Source organism: Epinephelus moara, chromosome 7 (genome assembly GCF_006386435.1).
Source record: "Epinephelus moara isolate mb chromosome 7, YSFRI_EMoa_1.0, whole genome shotgun sequence".
Classification (NCBI taxonomy): Eukaryota; Metazoa; Chordata; class Actinopteri; order Perciformes; family Serranidae; genus Epinephelus; species Epinephelus moara.
In genome coordinates, this window is record NC_065512.1 from 40,781,874 (window position 1) to 40,802,760 (window position 20,887).

Genomic DNA, 20,887 nt, shown 5'->3' on the forward strand with positions numbered 1-20,887 from the left:
CTCTTCCTATCTGCAGCCGAGACACTGCTGCCCCAGCAGACCACTCCGTAAAAGATGGCTGATGCCACCACAGTGTCAAAGAAGGTCTTCAGGAGTGCCCCCTGCACTCCAAAAGACCTGAGCTGCCTCAGCAGGTAGAGTCTGCTTTGGCCTTTCCTGTATAGTGCTGTTGTGTGATTAGTCCAGTCCAGTTTATTGTTAAGATGAACACCCAGGTACTTATAAGATGTCACCATCTCAATGTCCTTTCCCTGGATGTTCACTGGTGTTGGGGGGAGGAGTCTGCGCCTGCGGAAATCCACCACCAGCTCTTTAGTTTTACCCGTGTTGATCTGAAGGTGGTTCCTCAGGCACCAGTCCACAAAGTCCTGGTTCAGTTCTCTGTACTCCCTGTCGTCCCCATGTGTGATGAGGCCGACGATGGCAGAGTCGTCAGAGAACTTCTGCAGATGACAGGTGGGGGTGTCGTATGAAAAGTCTGCAGTGTAGAGGGTGAAGAGGAACGGTGCCAGCACTGTCCCCTGCGTGGCCCCCGTACTGCAGACAACCAAGTCTGATACACAATCCTGGGTCCTGACATACTGTGGCCGGTCCGTGAGGTAGTCCAGGATCCAGGATGTGAGGTGATTGGCCACCCCTATGTGCTCCAGTTTGTCCCTCAGAAGTGCAGGCTGTATGGTGTTGGCGCTGGAGAAATCAAAGAACATGATTCTCACAGAGCTTCCGGGCTTCTCCAGGTGGGAAAGAGCTCTATGCAGGAGGAAGATGACGGCGTCGTCCACCCCAATGCCAGGCTGGTAGGCAAACTGCAGCGGGTCCATTGAAGGGCCTACTGCTGGGCGGAGACAAGACAGGACCAGGCGCTTATTATTATTGTTGTGACATCACAACTTCACAAGTCCTGATGGCTCATTTCAAGGCAGACAGTTTCTGACTGAGCATTTTGATACTCTTGACAGTTTTTATATAGCACCTATAGCTGTTTTATTATAAACAAGACAATATGGGACCTTTAAATCAACCTCTTTCATACTAAATTGTCCAAATTATCAAGAATACCACAGCAAACAAAGTATATGGACACCTGGTATTAACCAGGTATTAACATGCATTCTGGCTGATCCAATCTCAAGTGGACAGCGCTAAATACAAGTGTAAACAACTACCAAGAAGCAATGTGATCCGATCACTCTAACCACTTGCTGAGGTGGCCCGGGACGTATTTGACCACATATCTTTTATAGTGTAAACACTAATGCATCTTGATGCATTTGTGACAAGGGCGTGCAGGATGTGGTGGTTGTTTTGGTGACAGTGCACTAAAAGCTCCATAACTTGACCATTTTATGTCAAGTTGGCCTATGGAAGGAGATATGTTAAATTCTGCTGACAGCAATATTTCCAGCTGTACTAACACAACCTCTAACATGACTGGCAAGCATGCTACAGAGCAGCTAGCAAAAAGGTGTATGTTTTAACTGCACTGGGCAGTAAGGAAATCTGAGCACAAGTGGTCAGCTGGAGACACATGATAGCACTAGTGCAAATAGCGCTGTTTCTCGGCAGTCCATTTGTGATTGGATCACCCAAAATGCATGTTAATACCAGGTCTAAACAGGCCTTTGTTTATAGACAGATTTGTCAACGGGATAATATCACAGCTGTGTAAGATGCATTCTTGAAACTTGTATGTAGTTAAAATCAAAATGAAGGTTGAGTTTGAAGATGGGTACGGTCTAAGCAAGGGGCTGAAACAGGGGGGTTGGAACTAGGGAATGTACGATTGACCCCTGGCCCACATTTGTTTAAGTCACTGATAACTGCATTGTGGCTGCAGTGATACATTGCAAGATGGTCTCTAGTTTAGGTCTGCATTGGTCTCCACCAGTTATATTATTCTTATATTATATTATTATTATTACATTGGTCTTTTTGGCTGTTAATGTTCCACTATGTTCATCAGCTAGTCTCTAACTGTCTGTCTGTTGTTTGCAGCTAACCAGGTAGTGCAGAGCTTGTCAGAATTTTTCAGTGAACACAGCTGCCTGCTGCTGCTGGAAACAAGGTTAGCGAGAGTGCTGAGGCTGAAACATACAAATCATTAAAGCTTCAGGTCATAAAACCAAAACAATGAGGTGAAAGTTGCTAAAATGCTCTACAGAGCTGGGGAGAAAATCTCTATGAGGTCATCACAAAGAGCAATCCCTTTGACTCTACACACAGTCCTTAATACATTGTCAACATAAAATAGTGATTAGTGATGCCCTTTTCATTTCAGTGAGTACTGTGCTTACGGGAGTATATTCCTGAATGTAATCAAATGACCACAGACTGTGTGAATGAGTAGGGTTTTTTAGCAGTCGCAGACTTTGTTGGTTCAGTTATCCAGCCTTGTAAATGGGCCATAAATATGCAGAATATGATACATAAACATTACATGTTCACACAGTGTATGTATTATGGAATATAGAAAAGGTTTGGATTCCTTAAACCATTGTCAAAAGGCTGTGTTGCAGATAAGAAATGAAATAAGTATTTAGTTCAACAATAATAAGCAGAGACACAAACAGTCCAGACAGATGTCTGTAATTAAAGTAATCCTTTTATTTATTTATTTTGTAGGAATGAGCAAAGGTCACTAAAAATCTGTACAATCTATAAAAAAACAACACATCTAAAATAAAAAACAATAAAAGATATGTATCTAAATATTGTTCACTGAAGTAGGCTGTGCAGTACAAATGTTGACATTTCCCTAAAAAAGGCTTTGGATAGTCCATCTGGTCCTTGAGTCCATCAGTAGTTTGTAACACATCTCACATCCATCACATTTCTGTGACTGAATGGAAATTCCCATGATCTTCCCTCATCATACATCCTGTTGCTCCTCTGCTCCTCAACAACAACAAGGGAGGAGAGGACACAGTGATGGAAAGCCTTCAGCCCATAATGGACCAGTGTGTCTGACGACTCCATTTACTTTATGTCACACTGCTTCACACCGGTGCTCTACACTCGCTGGTGCTGAAATACACAGATTAGAATTATAAAAACAATCTGTGTTTGTCCCAGTTAGAGGCCTGGCCGTGCACTTCATTCTCTTCTTTCCTACCTCTTCAGAAATGTCTTATTTCTTCTTCCCTCCCATGGTCAAGTTCTCACTTTTCTTTTTCTGCACCTGAAGAGAACATTACTTGTTATGAGTCACAGTCTGCACAGAGGGCAAAGCAAATTAATCCTATAAATCCTCTCACCTCATTCATGGCATCATCAATCTGTTTGAGCTCTTCGTATCGGTCTCTTGACTCCCTGAGTGGCAGCACCATGGCTTCCTCAATCTGTGGGAACAGCTAGTACACACACACAGAGACACACGCACACACACACACACACACACACACACACACACACACACACACACACACAAGGTCTAAGTGCCAGCATCATTACTGCAAACACCTCATTACTTTGTATCAATATAACTGTAACTGTCAGATTTAAGCAGCAGCGGGTATGTTTCTGCCGTCCCCCTGTAGGACTGCTCCATGTGATGGTTTCCTATGAAGATAGATTTGTCTCAGTATTATTGGTGTGAGAAGATATACAATCCATGCGGAAATGTGTAATCTGTAAATACGAAACACCTTCCACAAATTTTAAAAAGATATGTATACTCAAAAAAGACTGTTTTACAAATATGAAACAAATCTGCAAACACACAAGCAAATTCCAAAAATTAAAAAATAAAAAGATTCAGTGGGCATAAAATGCAACTCTGCAAGTGTATCATTGAGATTCACAAATAAAAACTGGATTCACAAATACCTGTTCAAGAGCTATAAATGTTAGGAAGGTATTCACAAATGGTTTTTATTTATTTGTAAAATAATGAAATAGATTCACTGATATTTTTTACATTTGCGGAATGTGTGTATTTGCAGACCCATTTTTCCATTTTTATTAGAAAAGTAGTTTTGCCTAAAAAATTTTTTTTGTTTTTGTGGAGGGTGTATTATATTTACAGATGACACAGATTGTCGATCTGTTTACACAAATAATATTGAGACAAATCTCAAATCTCTATGGTTTCCTGTCTGACATCACTCCCCTACATAATCTCTCTATCTCTACTCCCTCTGTAACAACACACGCAGTAGTTTACTCCACAGCGAGCACTGTGTTGACATCAGTGTTGGGCAAGCTACTTGGACAATGTTGTGAGCTAAGCTGCCATTTACTCCACATCAAAATGAAGTTTCACTAGCCTATATTGAAGCTATCCCCAGAGAAATGTAGCCAGCTGAGCTACGAGAAAATGGCAAAAGTAGCTTGCTACTTGCAAAGCTACTTATTTATTTATTTTTTTTACTTAATGTCAAATCAGAGTTATCTCAGTGACAAGAAAAACTGCCAGCCATTAAATAGGTAGGCAAATTTTTTTTCAGTTGAACTGTTTATTGTAAAGGGCAAAAGAAGTGAGAGACGCATCAAGGAGTGCAATGTAGCCAATCAGAGGCAGAGTAGGGCGGGTCTTGTCAAGAACAGCCAATGGCAAATGCAGCAAGCAGAATAAACTGAAGGATTAGTATGTGATGTCATGCGAAAATGCTTCCCTTGTCTACTTGGGTTGCCACCATCAGTGTGTAGAAATAAGGAACACCTTCGTAGTGGCTCCATCCCTGGGGGACAAAAATCAAGAGGGGGTCAGCGGGTCCTCCCCATGAGATTTTGAGTGTTAGACACTTCATTTTCTGCATTCAGGCTATTTTTATGCACCAATTTGTGCTTTTTATTTATTTATCATGTTTAAAGTCAGCACTACTGTCAACATGAATGTAATGGGAAAAAAAGAGTCAATTATAGTTAACAGTTGCATCTGTTTTTATTAAGGATTAAAAGATCAGATCACAGTCATGGGCAAAATGTTTGGTCTGTCAAAATAAACTATTTGGTAAATTTGGAAGAAGCAAGACAGGGAGGCTATGTGGAGGAATTCTTGAGTTAAACCTTTTGAGAACTTTTTCAAGAAACTTTTAATAGCCTATATTTTCAGACCTCATCACCACTTCCAGTTCTAACTGGTTACATCAGAGATATACTTAAATTCATATTTACTATAGGACACTGACAGTAAGATAGCACAACTCAAGAGTCTAAAAAGTAGTTTCTAATAACTCCTTGGACCACTGTGATGCAAAATACTTCGGATAGACTGGGTGAAAATAATGGGATATGGTGGACATGAAATATACAATGAGATTTAGAGTTAGGCCTTGTTTGTAGGTTTGCCAATATTAGTAAATAATGTTACATTTCACAGTCTTCACTGTGTTGTCTAAAATATTTCTTGTAGGCTTAATTAGGCTTAGCCTACTTAATTATTTGGCCTATACCTGATGGAATTTATTATCATTCTTTTAAATTAGCTTACGCTTGAGCCATTATTTGGGGCGGCAGTAGCTCAGTCCATAGGGACTTGGGTTGGGAACTGGAGGGTCGCCTGTTCAAGTCCCCGTCCGGACCAAAATATGGAGCGTGGACTGGTAGCTGGAGAGGTGCCAGTTCACCTCCTGGGCACTGCCGAGGTGCCCCTGAGCAAGGCACCGAACCCCCAACCGCTCTGAGCGCCTGTCACGGGCAGCCCACTCTGACATCTCTCCACTTAGTGCATGTATAGGTCCTGTTTGTGCATGTGTGTGTTCGGACCTGTGTGTAATTGACAAACAGAGTGAAAAAATTGAATTTCCCCTTGGGGATTAATAAAGTATATAAAATTAAAAAAAAAAAAAAAAAATTTCCATGTTCTTAATCTTGATTTCATCCTAAATTGGGCAGCAATTTGTAAGGACTGTTTTAATATAAGAGCTATAAATTTATCGTATTTATCGCAATGATGGTTTGCAGGTAGGCCTACATGTGATGAATTATTGGTACGGGCGCTATTAATAGCCACAGCCGTGCGTAATTGTCGCGCGTAATGACAGCTGCTCTGTTAGAGAACCAAGTCGGTGTGAGACAGTCTGTAAAATCGCACTTCTTCTCTGCCATATTTGTAACTGACAGGTCTAATGAGTGGTGGAGAAGCCACAAATATCGATATGCAAACTGGCTGAAGGTGTTTCTGCATCAATGTCTTACTGTCGGATGTAAACAAAGCTCCACAAAAGAATCAAACGCACATGAGGCTTTATAACTCCATACGCTCTGTAAGTTTAACACCAAGGCGTAATAGGACCCTAATATAACTTAATCAAGCAGTCAGTGGGTCAGTGAACGCGCTAATGGTGGTCCTGGGCAGAGCAGACAGGCTGTCAGTCAGAATGACCACACCCTTAATTATGCAGAACCTTAAGCCTTAATAACATTTAAATGGGATCATTATTTTAAAAAAAAAAGATAATTTTTTAAATTAAAAACTTTATTCAACAATATAATGTACAAAAAACCCGTAAGATATAAAACAAACACAACAATACATGAGAGCTGAAACAAATTGCAATGAAAGATGAACACAAATAATAGATAAAGTAAGAATGGAAATTAGAAGAAAAAAAAGCAGTTCGTTTCAAATTAGGGATTTCATATTTTTTTGTAATATTTGTTATGACCCAGGTCATTATTTTTTGGTATTGTCCTTGTGTTGATCTGCAGTGACCTTTAAGATGTGCTCTCTCCTCCTGTCAGAGTGTGTGCATGTATTGAAGCGTGATTGGTTGTTGCAAAGCAGGTGGTGAGTGCTGATTGGGCCGTCCGAAGAAGATTGCTATTGCCGGATTGGCCCACTGCGAGACAGAGGGTTTTTAAACCACCAACAGAGAGAAGCTCTTCCCTCCTTTCACCCTTTCCACCACAAACAAAGCCAGTACGTAGACTTTGTTTGTTCGTAAGTAACTGCAGGCAAAAAAGAAATCACGATTCGGGTAAATAAGTGTGTGTATTTTGATAACTCTGTTAAGTAGCGAAGATATTTGATTGATGTTGGGTAGGTGAGTGGAGTTTTTAGCAGCATAATGTTTAATGGTGCGTTCCTAACTGCTGGGAGGTAGGAAGTTTCAGACCTCCAACTAGGAAAAATGCATTGAAACGCCCGTCGAGGCTGGAGGTCCTAGTGGAGCTACCCCGACCTCACCGCGAATCAACAATGTGACTTTAACACAACAATGGCGGTTAACACAACTCGTTCTGCACGCTGTTCGTGTGAAAATATGTTGCTATAGTGTCTTTCCATGACGATATGTGGTGAAATGTAAATGCCCAATTACTTTACATAGCGATATCTAGTTGAACCTGGTTATCGCTATGTAAGGTAATTGGGTCTGCGGTCCTCCATGTTTGTTGTTTACGTTGAACATCAATCGTCTGGAAAGCTTTGAGGTGGGATCTAGTTAACTCCAGGTGGGATACATCCCACCTCCCAATGCTCGGGAATGCAGCATAATAGCGACGTAGCGACCCTTAACAATGACGCTACGAGGCATGAACTCGTTTGCTGGTTCTTTATTTCTTAACCTTACACAGGTTACTGTGGGCCGTAACCAACGCCAAAATAACAAGCATGTCTGCATATAAAAGTGTCTTCTCTCATTAGCAGCTAACTAACAACTCCTGCTCCTAGCTTCCACACACACACGCACGCACGCACGCACAAAACAGGCATAACAGCAACCCTCTTCTCAAGCCTCTGCCAATTACAAGTTGGTATCTCACATAGGTCACATAGGTGCCAGTATTAATTGACAGGCTTCACAGCCTCTAAAACACATAACTCTGCTGGGAGTGAGACGTTCACAGACATTACAGAAACTCAATAACTACTGAAACAGACTGTTTGCTGTAGCTGAACACATTCTTAACAGTAACAGAACCATTCCCATAACATCACATCACCCTGTCTTTTACAGTATTATTAGTAAGTTTTTCTTGTATCATTTTTGTGGAGCACTGTAAATAGAGCACAAAAGCAGTATTAGTAGGAGTGAGAAGCCCTTTTTATTTGGCATTGCCATGTTATTTTCTTCTGTTTTGAAAGGTAGGAGTTTAGATTAGGAAATTGTCTTTTGTTTTTTTCAACATTGTCTTTATTGTATTTTTTAAACATAACATAACAGTGAAAAATGCCACAGTGTAAAAAAAACAACAACATAAACATAAGTACCAGATCAGCCCATCCCTCCCTCCCTCCCTCCTGATCTTTTCATTTGGAATAAATTTGGATCCAAATAAAATAAACAAAATAAACAAATAAGGGCAATCTTAATAAATTTAATTTTGTTATTATTGATTTTTATCGTGGACGTGTCACCCAGTAAGGTTACTCTTGGCTCTGCAGGGATGGTCACTCCTGTAATGCCGTTAAGCACTGAGAGTATTGAGGCCCAATAGGAGTTTAGACATGAACAGGCCCAAAACATGTGCATCAATGTCCCTACTTCAGTTTTACACCTGGGGCAGAACTGGGAGTACTGAGGCTTAATTCTGTGCAGCCTGTCAGGAGTATAATATATTCTAAAATTGTATTGTGTAATTTTATGTCTAGTATTAAAAGAGAAGTTCTGGCTCCCGGTACACAGGTCTTCCCAGTCTGCTTCTTCAAAATTACACTCAAGATCTTCTTCCCATTTGCGTTTCACTCCTAACACTTTCCAACCCATGAGTTGAAAGATTCCTGAGTATAAGATATAAACCCTCTCACCCCCTGTTTATCCCGCACAAGTTTATCTAGAGACAGCTCTCCTAGTGATTGTAGGTGACCACCCTGTTCTGAGATGATAAAGTGCCTAACCTGGAGGTATTTACAAAAGTGAGTGCCGGGTAGCCCATACTGTAAAGAGAGATCTTCAAAAGTCTGAAGTGTCCCATCTTTGAACAGACCACCAAAAGTTTTGATACCCTTTGTGAACCACAATTTTGTGATACCATCTCTAAGAGCTTTAGGCAAGGAAGGGTTTATGTGAAAAGGAGATTTGTCATATATAGCTTGAATACAGCCTGTTTTTTTCCGAAGTTGTTGCCAGATCTTAAATGTATGAATAATGACTGGGTTTGTTGTTGTAGTCAGAAGGGAATTTAAAGAGCTGTTATATGGTACTGACTCCAATTTCAAATTGTTTAGATGATGTTGTTCAATTTGTTTCCACATAGGTGGATGTGCTTGCTCTCTTTGCCACATCCAAATTGCTCTAACGTGTGCTGCCCAGTAGAAGTACTCAAAGTTAGGGGCTTTCAATCCACCTTTTTCTAGAGGGCTTTGTAATACTGTCAGCTTTATCCTGGGTGGTTTATTTCTCCAGATAAACTGTGTAAAACTAGTGTTAAGTTGTTTGAAAAATGATTTAGGGACTGGGGTTGGTAGCATCTGAAAGAGATAAAGGTATTTTGGAAGTATATTCATTTTTATGCAATTAATTTGTCCGATTAAAGACAAAGGCAAATCATTCCATCTTTTACAATCCTCTTTTGTCTTTTTCAGTAATGTTGTGTAGTTAAGAGAGAATGTATTTTGCACCTCATTTGAAATTTTAAGTCCTACTTAGGTGATGTGATTAAGGCACCATTGAAAGTACCAGGAGGGTGAGCGTTAGCACCGGCGTTAAGAGGCTTTTATTTACATTAATCTTGTAGCCTGAGATCGTGCCAAATTCAGTGCGTTTTAATGTGTTTACCAGAGCTGGGATAGATTCATCTGGTTTTGAGAGGTATGCTAAAATATCGTCCGCATAAAGAGATAAAGTGTGGACGCAGTCACCACTTTGTATACCATGAATAGCCGGGTTAGATCTTATAGCTGCTGCCAACGGCTCGATAGCGACAGCGAATAATAGAGGCGAAAGGCAACAGCCCTGTCTAGTGCTGCGTGATAAAACAAATCTGTTTGAAATGTCCTTATTGGTTTGTATCTGTGCTGTAGGGTGTCTATAGAGCAGCTTGACCAGGTTAATAAATTTGGGACCTATATTGAATTTTTCCATGGTCTCAAACAAATATTGGCACTTGACGCGGTCAAAAGCTTTTTCCGCGCCGAGTGACACAGCGACACATGGGTTTAGGTCAGATCTGGAGCCATGGATTATATTAAAAAATCTTCTTACATTGTCAATTGATGATCTGTTCTAAATAAATCCTGTTTGGTCCATGTTTATGATATCAGGAAGAACCTTTTCAAGTCACAGAGCAAGGATTTTAGAGAAGATTTTATAGTCACTGGGTAGAATTGAAATAGGCCTGTACGAGCTGCACAGTTTGGGATCTTTGCCTGGCTTGGGCAATACAATAATCAGTGCCTGTTCTAAGGACAATGGGAGGTTACCTGTCTCTATGGCATAATTAAACATGGCAAGCATGGGTTCTAATAATTTGGGACAAAATACCTTGAAGAATTCCATGGGGAATCCGTCATGACCTGCCGATTTTCCAGATGCCAGTAGTGACAAGGCTTTTGTCACCTCCTCTTTTGTAATACTGCCCTCTAGTGTTTCTTTATTACATTCTGATAGTGCAGGGAGGTCAAGCTTGTCTAAGAAATGCTCAATGTTTGTATGATTACATCCTTGTGATGTGTATAGGGATTTATAATAGCTCAGGAAAGCCTCATTAATCTCACTAGGAATACTAGTGAATGTATCATCTTTTTTATTTGTGTATATTGTCATGTTCGTCTCTTCCTTTTTAATCTGCCAAGCTAAAAGTTTCACCGCTTTGTCTCCTTGTTCATAGTATTTATGTTTCATTCTTTTTATTGCATTTTCTGTCTTGTGTGTGTGTTAAGAACATTATATTCCAGCTGTTTAGATTTGAGTTGTTGGAGAACATTACTATCCTGCGTCTGAACATGCTGTTTTTCTAAATCCTTTATCTTATTTTCCAGGGATTGGATTTTTTCTTTATATTTTTTACGTTTACCTGAGGTGTATGCTATTGTTTGTCCTCTGAGGCAAGCTTTCATGGCATCCCATACAATGTTAAGCAGATGTGATGTAAATCTCCATCTATTACGTCTGGCACCTTGTGTGGATGCAGGGATTGTAACTAACAAGGCTGCATGGTCTGATAAGGACCTTGCCAGATACTCACAAGAGGTAACCTGATGTACTCTGCAGGAGGGTAACAGAAATACAGTATATAAGAGCTCATTAAGTTTTGAAGTTATCTCACAAAAAAGGTATCTTCATGGAGGCATGAGAATTGTGACCGTAAATATTACACACAATGAAAATTGAATTATCTTGCTTTAGTGTGATTGTAATCCACCTACTGTCATTTGAATTACTTCTAAAATATCCCCTTTAAATTTATGAAGAAAATTGAGACCCCAGCAGAGTGGTTAGTACCATGACTACAATAAATTCAATTTTTTTTTTTAAATTTTATTTATAAAGCCCAATATCACAAATCACAATTTGCCTCACAGGGCTGAAAATAAAAAATAAATAGTAAAACAGTAAATACAACTTACAAGCTCTCAAGTAAAAAGAAGACTAGAACTTTAAGGTAGGTGTGTGTGTGTGTGTGTGTGTGTGTCTGTGTCTGTGTCTGTGTCTGTGTGTGTGTGTTTTAAGTCTCCTTTGAAAGAAAATGAGTAATAGACGACCAATAGAATATAATGAACAAATAGTGACAAGAAATAAGGTATGTGGCACCACATAATGACTCAACAAGGATAACTCTTACAGCAAATAAATATCAGTAACTGACGCCTTTTTAAAATTTAGTTATTTAGTGAAAATCATACGCGTATCAACTAAAGTTATTATTCAACTTAGACACAACATCTGCATCTGCACTTAAAACATCCAAAAGATTTAATTAACATATTCATAGCCTATTGGTCACAGTAATATTAGTAAGATCACTCATTTCTTTTGTTTTCTGAAAACGAAAACAGAAAATGTATTATGTTGTATCATGAAAATTACATTAGATAACATCCAATTGTAGTTCACAGTATGGAATGTAGACGCTGTTTACAGTAAGTGCACTTAAATTAATTCTCCGGTCCAGAGAATGGTCCATATTGCTCAACCGTGATGTTAAAATGTGAGCATCTCAAGTGCGTGAGCCTCAACATCCATGGTGTGTGAAAAGTCATTAAATGTCCAAGTGGTCAATTGTTTTCCGTCAATCAGAGCAAAGGGGCCAAGGAAGGAAGCTTTTTTCCCCTTCTTCTCTTGCTTTTTTCAAAGGGGGCCAGAGTTTCTCTCTTGCATCGCTGTCTTCAGGACTCAGTGCCTCGGTGAATCGCAGATTATGTTCCCGCAGATATTGGCAGCCTTTGACATTTTCCACACATCATCGTGGAGATGGCGGGGATCAAACAGCATAAAAATCGACCTGGAGGATCCATCCCATCTTCTTGGGCCAAGTCGATGGGCAATGTCATCCCCTCCTCAAAATATTCCTGAAGACTGGGAGCAGCTTTTCCAACAATATCAATCACAATTTTTTTCTGACGTCTTTGTTGGCCTCCTCTTCCAGGCCATGTAGTTTCAAAGCCCATCTCCAGCTGTAGTGTTTACAATCAGCTCCACGTGCCCTTAACATGCGGTTTTCTTTTTTCAAATCTTCAATTGCTGACTCCATGTGTTTCAGAATTTTTTCATGTCTGTTTATATCCAACGCAAGTTGTTCACTTTAGAGGACAGTTTTTCAATGTGTTTAGAAGTTGTCTCATCAGTCTGTTTGTTGGAGAGCTCTCGCTTCTTCCTTTGTTGACAGGTTTGAAGAGAGTTGGCAGGTGGGGGAGAAAGTAAATCTGCCTTACCCTCTGGGTTACTTATCCTAATTTTTCCGTGCCTGGTACATTCAGCTCCATAGAGGTTTCTGTGTCACTCATAACAGCATTGTTGTAGGCTGGTCGCTGGGTGGTATCAGTAGACATTCTAGCTAACAATTAGCCATGACTCAAACTTTTACCACCTTGTTTTTTTCTAAATGTTGTGTTTGTCCACTCCCAACAGTGCCTGGTACTTGTTGTAAAGATACTATGTCACTTACTTGGTCACTATTTCAGTCCAAAGTTCAAACATTGAAGTTGTCATATTACAAAACCTCAAATTTGTCCAACAGAGAAGTTCACATCGGTCTCCTCATAGCACCGCCATCCTGGCTTCCACTTTAAAAAAAATAAAAAAATGATTAACCCTCGGCCAGTCAATGAATAGCAGTTTTTGGCGCTTCCACATTGCCCTCAGTTGTCAGCCCTAGAGGTTGCCACTTGTGGCGATTGCTCTAAGACTGCAAGGGAAGCTCAGCTTCCCCTAAAATGTCAAAAAATAAGTGGTCAAATATGTACTGTTGTGTTTACATTTCATTGACTAAATATGCGCTAGAACGCGTTCAACTTTTGTTCAGAATCAGCTACTTATCACAGGTCACTGACGCGACTTTCTTCTCATTCATTCCCATAGCGTCACAGTGCATTAAACAGTGGAAGCTCAGCGTCCAAAGACTTCAATGGGGAAGCATAGAGTGGGTTGTTCCACTGCAGCAAAACTAGACAGTCATTGGATAAATGCTCGGTTTTGTCCCGCCCATCGGACGTTCAGCGTCTCTGGGGGTCTATGCGGCAGTGGGCTGGCCTCGGCTGGCCTGGACCAGAGCCCTTGAATAGAGAGTTGCGTCTTCTCCGTTCACTCTAATGGGCCATTTTTTCACAGCAATGGCGGATCGCGGAGCCTCTCAATAGTTCCCGGAAGTAAGCGGCACATGCTAGCAGCGCAATGGAGTTACAGCAGAAAAGACCGGCTGTGATGTACTTTTAACGGGTAAGATGTCCAAAGACTCAAATTTTACATTATCAGCACAATTTATCTAAATTAGCATGTGTATTAAAGCTTGTTAGTGGATTATCTCCCATTAAATTAGTAGATTTATGTAATGTTAAAAGATAAGATAACAGATTAGGCTAGGACACTGTACATACTGTACACACCATACAGGTAATGCTAACCATGAACAGCCTGTTAGTTTTAAATTGTCTTCTCCTAAACCATTTTATCTAACATTGGGAAGTTAGAGTGCTTCCAGTCCTGATTTTTTGCGAGCCAGTCTGAGTTAGATATTAGCTCAGTTAAATATGACATTGCTGCGTGATTGTTGAGTGGAGGAGGTGAAATGAAACAAAAACGGAACTTATGGTCTGTTTTTTAGGCTTTGTGATTCTGTTGAGTATACCTGTCTATAATATGTTACAGCTCAGCTGATATTACATTGATAGCGAAGTGAGAGGGAAGTTTGAGGACCTGAATGAGATTTAAAACACAAGATAAGTAATTTTGATAAATGAAACATACCAGGCTAAATGGGGAATTATTCTAAATACCAAATGTATGTATATATTACTGTGTTATACATATGATCATGCTAAATATATATTCTATCACAGTATTAGATATGTAATCTTGTATATTTGTAACCTGCTGTAGGAGCACTGGGTGGTGGCGGAGCAGTGATGCTGCAGGACCACTGTGTGAGAGAGGATGCTGCAGATAAGTGCTGAGTCGACCTTGGTGAGACTTAAAACTTAACAAGGTGTGTTTCAAGTAGTTACAGAGATAAGGAATCATACTTAATATGTATTATACTGCATTTTATATTAATTATATAAGTAATTATATTGAATATATAATATATGATATACAGTGTTGGGCAAGTTACTTTGAAAATGTAATACATTGCATATTACCAGTTACCGTCATTATAATATTATAATATTAATAGGCATTATAAAATAGAAGAGGGTCATGTTGTTTCATAGCGGCTAATTAAAGCACAGAGAGCTTTAATTGCAGTTCATTAACTTACAAACCCAGTAGTGGGCGATATTGCATAGTCTAATGAAGGCTCTCCTCTGGAGTGCAGATCTGACCGATTCACGCATTCACATACAGTGGTTACAACTTTGTATTAAAATCCCCTGCTTATATAAATAACAGTGTGATGATATTAAACAATTAAATAGCCTAGACCTTTTCAAATAAACAGATAACTGTGGACACAGGGACGACCAGACACAGGATCAAAGTCTGATAACTTATGAGATAGGGATGAATATTTGAGAGCCAGTCATATGAAACACAGTAGGCAAATGCTGAGGTTAGCACAACAAAAGCAAATTGGCTTGCCAGTCAGTCACTATGACAAGTGCAAATTAATACACCAGAGCTGGTAGACCCACCTGCTGGTTTCCAGTGTGCTGATCAGTTACAACAGCACCCAACACTGAAATATAAGTAAACATTTTAAGGAATTATACTGCAGTGATGCTGCGTGCCTCGTGTCAGGAGTGCTGCAGGATGAGGACCATTAATGTTACAGTTCAGGAGTGGCAATAACAATGATGTTACAGGTCCAGGGGTGCATTGTGGTGCAGGGGCGCTCACAGCATGATGCACAAAGATGGTGGGAATTAAATCTGCTCTAAGCTTTGTCTTGCCCTTTTTGGTCTTGGCAAACTGGTCTGCACCAAAATGTGCCTGCAGTGACTTCCCACACACAACTCACTTTTGTCTACCCACAGACATATCCCATAGTGGTTGAATGCATACAGTATTCGGGAACACTTTATACATGAGACAACTTCAAACAAATGCAATTAAAACTGATGCCACTTGTCATACTTGTGCCTTATCTCACAAGGCAACGTCAGACCCAGGCATATATACGTGTGCCTAACCATTTCTCCTCTTTCTTTTTTTTCTCTTTCAGCACAAGAACAACAGGGGGATGCAATGGAGCCTGAACTCACCCCGCAATGAAACAACCCCCTTACCCTGAGTCTCAACTCTGTGGGTTTTGCAAGCCTTTCCCTGTTCCTTATTTTTAATAAACCAAACACTGAGCTTCCCAATAGTGTGGTCTTTGTTTGTGGAAATGTGCTAATGCAGTATTTGAGAATGATAACCTTACATATTTTTGTTGTTGTAGTCTGTAGTGAGTCTCAGGTTACTCCTGCTGACTTAGGCCAAAAAAAAAATTTCTCATCTCTGTGTCAATGAAGAAATTGTGCATGTGTACCTCTCTCTCTAAACGACTGGAACATCCCCACACAGCACCATGGTGGAGACTGTACGAGAGGACAACACAGAAGGAAGGGCACAGACAAACTGCTTGACATCCAAGTCATGTTTCTGAGTTTATTAAAAATTAATTTGTTATAGTAAATAAGTACATAGTAAAAAGACAAAGATACATAAAATATATATGTCTATCAGCTGCTGCTGCTGCTGCTGCTGCTGCTGCTGCTGCTGCTGCTGCTAGCCCAGTGACCCATTGTGCTGTCACTTGACAGTCATTGGTAGTCACCCGTCGGTCTCCTTCTGTCCCACTGAAAGTAATTAAGATAACATTAGTTATAAATCATTAGAATCATTACATTATCAATAAATGTTAGGATGTGATTACTCCTGACAACCATACAAGACTAAGGACAGAATTGAAAACATCATTTAAAGCAATAAAAGCAACACGCTGTTTCACCAAGGTAAGGAAAGACTAACATATTTAAACAAGGCAGACAACAATATATGTTATATACACATTACACATAGTTATACTGTGTAATAATACATTTCTATCATAATTATGCTATGTCATTAATATACTTATACTGGCCCATATATAAATACATATCCTTATCCACATCCCTTATATTTAAACTGTGCACTGTGTACAAAGTGTGTAATATTCCTGTGTGCAATATTTTGCCACTTCCCGGGGGATATCTATACATTCCTATATTTTTACAGTAAAAATACTACACAAGGTTGGGATTAATAGAGTCTTACCTAACCGTAGTAAACTAACACTAATCCTCAAATATGAGCACATTTTACTTTAAAAAACAACATAAAGATGTAACTGTTTATGGCGTGCTACACATATATTATAAATCAATGTAGTTATTGACAGCTACTTACCGAAAATCGGACTTCTGTCTCTCAGTATTATGTATTTAAATGGCCCGCCAGTAACTTCCGGGAACTATCCGAGGTCTACATGAGTCACGTGACGCACAAGCATTTTGGACTTCCGTTGTCGCGACTCTGTTATATTATACGGCACTGGCCTGGATGCTGGGCTTCTGCATGATGATTGGATGATCTGTCTGAGGCTGAATCCCTTTTTGATTGACAGCGAAATGAGCGAATCAGCGATCTTGAAATATAAACCAGCACCGGAGCATTTTTCAAGTTCCATTCCGTTGTTCCGAGTTGATCTGGAGACTTTTCCAATCCTCTTAGTGACTTTTTCTTTGTTAAAAACGACTAGCGCCAAATCTAGCATCTTTTTCTGGTGTTATTGGAGACTGTACTCGTGTTTGGAGACTCTGACTTCTGTCGCTCTGCAGTTACTGTCCCCAACGAGCAACGGGTGCTGCTGTGAACCCCTCCACCGTCCCAAAGCACTCACAGGCGGTCACACTAGCCTCGCGCAGCAGCCCCAGAGGGTAGAATTTACGTATAAATAAACGGACACATTTTATGATGTTGGCCGAAAATGAGCTTCCCCTCCTTGAAAGACCAGCAGCCGCCACTGGTGTCTACATAACCATGGCAACGATGACGCTGAGTGAAAGATGCAAGAAGCAAATTCTGATTTGATATTTATCTGCTATGTCTCGTGAAACTTTTTTAGTTTAATATTTCGCATGTCTTTCCAAGCATGTGAAAATATAGTTCATGCACTAGAGTAGGGTGTACACAAAAATATGGGACAAATTGCATCTTCTATTGAATCAGTGAGGGGGTCATTCCATGGAATTGGTGCCTTTTGTGTCCCCAAGAAATAATCAGTCATAAAATTACTATAACAACAAACAATTATGTAATTTAATAGTATAACATTACATTTCTATGCCTATGGAAAGGAAGGTGACCTGGTCTGTGGCCAAGAACAACAATAAGCAACAACATGCCAAGAACACCATCACCTTGATCAGGGCTGGGGAGCAGCCACCAACACAATCCAAGTGCATAACCAGCCTTCTCACCACAGCGCTGGACCTGGAGCTGCAGGTCAACTTGGGGAGACAACTCAAGTTCCCAGACTACATCACAACAAGGTGCCTGAGGCCAGATTTTGTCTCTCATCAGTGTCTTCGAGGCAGGTGCTTCTCACTGAACTGACAGTTCCCTGGGAGGATCGCATGGAGGAAGCATACGAGTGGAAGCGGTCCAAATACCAGGAGCTGGTGGAGCAGTGTCAGAGAAGTGGCTGGAGGGTGCGCTGTGAGCCCATTGAAGTGGGGTGCAGAGGCTTCATGGGCCATTCACTGTGCAGGGTCTACACGCTACTTGGCATTGTTGGTGCCGCAAAAAGGAAAGCCATCAAGTCCACCATGGAAGCAGCAGAGCAAGCCTCCAGATGGCTTTGGATCAGGATGAACGATCAGTGGACCAATGCTGCTGGGACACAAGCCAGGGTCTGATCAACCCTGGCTGCGTCACCCGAGGGAGGGTGTATGATGTTGAAAGACCCGAAACACCCATGGATCTCAGAAACATCACTGATGATGTGTCCCAGCGCATCCAAGGATGTATCTTTCACAGATGCCTTTTGTCCTCAATATGACATCAAATTAAAGTCAGTTAAATAGCATTTTAAATAATTAAAATTACTTTTATGTTGATGAGGGTGAGGTTTTTGGCCTGTTCCTCCCTATGACTGTACTCCAGCAGGACTTTTACATTGTAAAATGTAGGCAAAATGTTAAAATGTTCACATTTACATGTTGTTTTAGGTCTGCTCTTATTGTTACAGTGATTTTTGGTAGTAAAAAAAAAAAAAAAATAATAATAATAATAATAATAATAAGTATTTATCAATATATCGGTGTCCCCTAATTTTATGTCTTTTATGTCAACCCTGTTACCCTAACCGAAAAACCTTTGTAAATTAATAGTACATTCCAGATTTTACATGATTTACAGGAAGTTCCATCATCTCTGAATTTGGATACTAACAGATTAATGACAAGTAAGTTTCTCTCATCTCTGATATGCTATTTTTGATGTTTTATTAAGGTTTGACCAGGGGGGACAATCATAAACATCAATCCTGTTACTGTTTTTTAACATATAAATCTAATCTAATCTTATTTAATTCTCATAATACAATCAGTATCTACAGGTAAATGTTAAATGGACCTGCATTTGTATAGTGCTTTACTAGTCGCCCATTGACACACACATTCATACACTGGTGGCCGAGACTACCATGCAAGGTGCCACCTGCTACTCATTCTTTTTTTAAGTCGCTCACACACCGATGGAACAGCCATCGGGGGCAATTTGGGGTTCAGTATCTTGCTCAATAATACTTTGGCATGCAGACAGGAGGAGCTGGGGATCGAGCTGCTGATGTTCTGATTGGTGGACGACCCGCTCTACCTCCGAGCCCCAGCCGCCCCAGCGGTAATTGCCTTTCAAAGCACACTGCATGTGCACAGCATTTGTTTTACATAGCAATGAACAAATTATCTTGAAATTTTCAACCCTGTTACTGTCAGTCCTGTTACCTTTCCAGAGTAACAGGATTGGATATGTCAGTAACAGGGATGACATAAATAAGCATTTAATCTAATTTTACTGTCTTTAAAAGTTAGGCTTATAAAATAAAACATTTTTAAAGGTCATCAGGTGAGTATTATTCAGCTAACAGTCATACTATGATGAAACTGGTTACCTCTTTTACTGTGAAAATAAGGCCTTTCATATGTGATGAGTTTGTATGGTCATGTTCAGCTGCCACAAAAACCTTTTTACTATTGGTCACTATGTTAAATGAAATACTGTTGAATCCTTCAAAATCAATATCACTTAAAACGTGACTCAATGTGTTTTAATATGTTAATGACAATGTGAAAATAATTGGTCTCTGTAAAAAAAATATTCCAGAGCACCGATGACTTCTGGTAATGCCGACAGAGTGATCACACGCGTGGCGTTTGCTCCCTGATCATTTGTAACTTTATCTTATTCTTTTTTTGTGCACTGTTATCTCGAGATAACGAATGAATTAATTCGTTATCTCGAGATAACAAAGATTGTTTTCTCGTGATAAATAAATATGTCTGATGATTAGATTGTTTTCTCGTGATAAATAAATATGTCTGATGATTGCGCGCTGGTTAATGTGATCGTCCTGATTTCAGCCTACAAGAGCTGCTACTGGTGTCCCAGGGAGGTGAAAATGGCAGATCACATTATTGATCAACGCAACACAGGCAGAAATTGCATTGTGTCTTTCTGTTAGAGATGGCATTCAGATTAGTCCTCATCATTTAAGGAGAAGACTAGCGCGGTTACAACTTCACAGGCGACGGTTAAGTGATCCTGCTCATCGACGGGAAATCACATCATCTGCTATATGTGACGTACATGCCCTTATTTGGATAACACATCGTGACGTCGGAACATCGTGACGTCGACCCACCCCATCAGCCTCCCACTGCATTACGCTTTAAAAAAAATAAAGAATCTGAATTTAAACTCAATTTGTCTGACTTAAATTTATCTCTTTCATATCATTAATACATAGATCTATGCTTTTGAATGTGATATGCAGCCTGCCTGACTAGCCTACATACAGTAGCCTTGGCATCTGGCATAGGCTAGCCTACTGTATGTAGTCAGGCTGCAGGACCTGCTGCGCTCAGAGGTGGAGCGGCGTTTTGATTAGGAGGGACTCCGCGTAGCTGCAGGGCGAGAGCAGGCAGTTCTTGAGGCGGCTCAGGGGAAACGAGTGGATGTGGGTTCCCCTGAACTGACCCCCTTTCCACGAGAGCGGCTAAGCCTTGAGCTGGACATACTGAGGGATGTGTGTAGGGGACGAGAAGTTAGCACCATCCAGGATGTTGTGTCCATCCTGCAAACCTTGCAGCCCCAAACCC

The 20,887-nt window shown here is 40.3% G+C and overlaps 1 protein-coding gene and 1 long non-coding RNA gene across 4 annotated transcripts in view; one reads left to right on the plus strand and one right to left on the minus strand.

Annotated features, from left to right (window-relative positions):
- Positions 1–2,584: 2,584 nt before the first annotated feature.
- pde9aa (phosphodiesterase 9aa) overlaps positions 2,585–20,887 on the minus strand; it is a 160,855-nt gene continuing 142,552 nt past the window's right edge. For all 3 annotated transcript variants that reach the window (XM_050048350.1, XM_050048351.1, XM_050048352.1), the window contains 2 exons: positions 3,255–3,350; positions 2,585–3,178 (listed from right to left, as the gene is read on the minus strand). In XM_050048350.1, coding sequence (XP_049904307.1) covers positions 3,128–3,178; positions 3,255–3,350 — 147 coding nt within the window. In that variant the 3' untranslated portion in view covers positions 2,585–3,127. The remainder of the gene's footprint in view (positions 3,179–3,254; positions 3,351–20,887) is intronic.
- LOC126392769 (uncharacterized) lies at positions 12,694–15,846 on the plus strand. Its single transcript, XR_007570212.1, has 3 exons — positions 12,694–13,760; positions 14,421–14,526; positions 15,703–15,846. It is a non-coding gene; the product is annotated as an uncharacterized LOC126392769 (long non-coding RNA).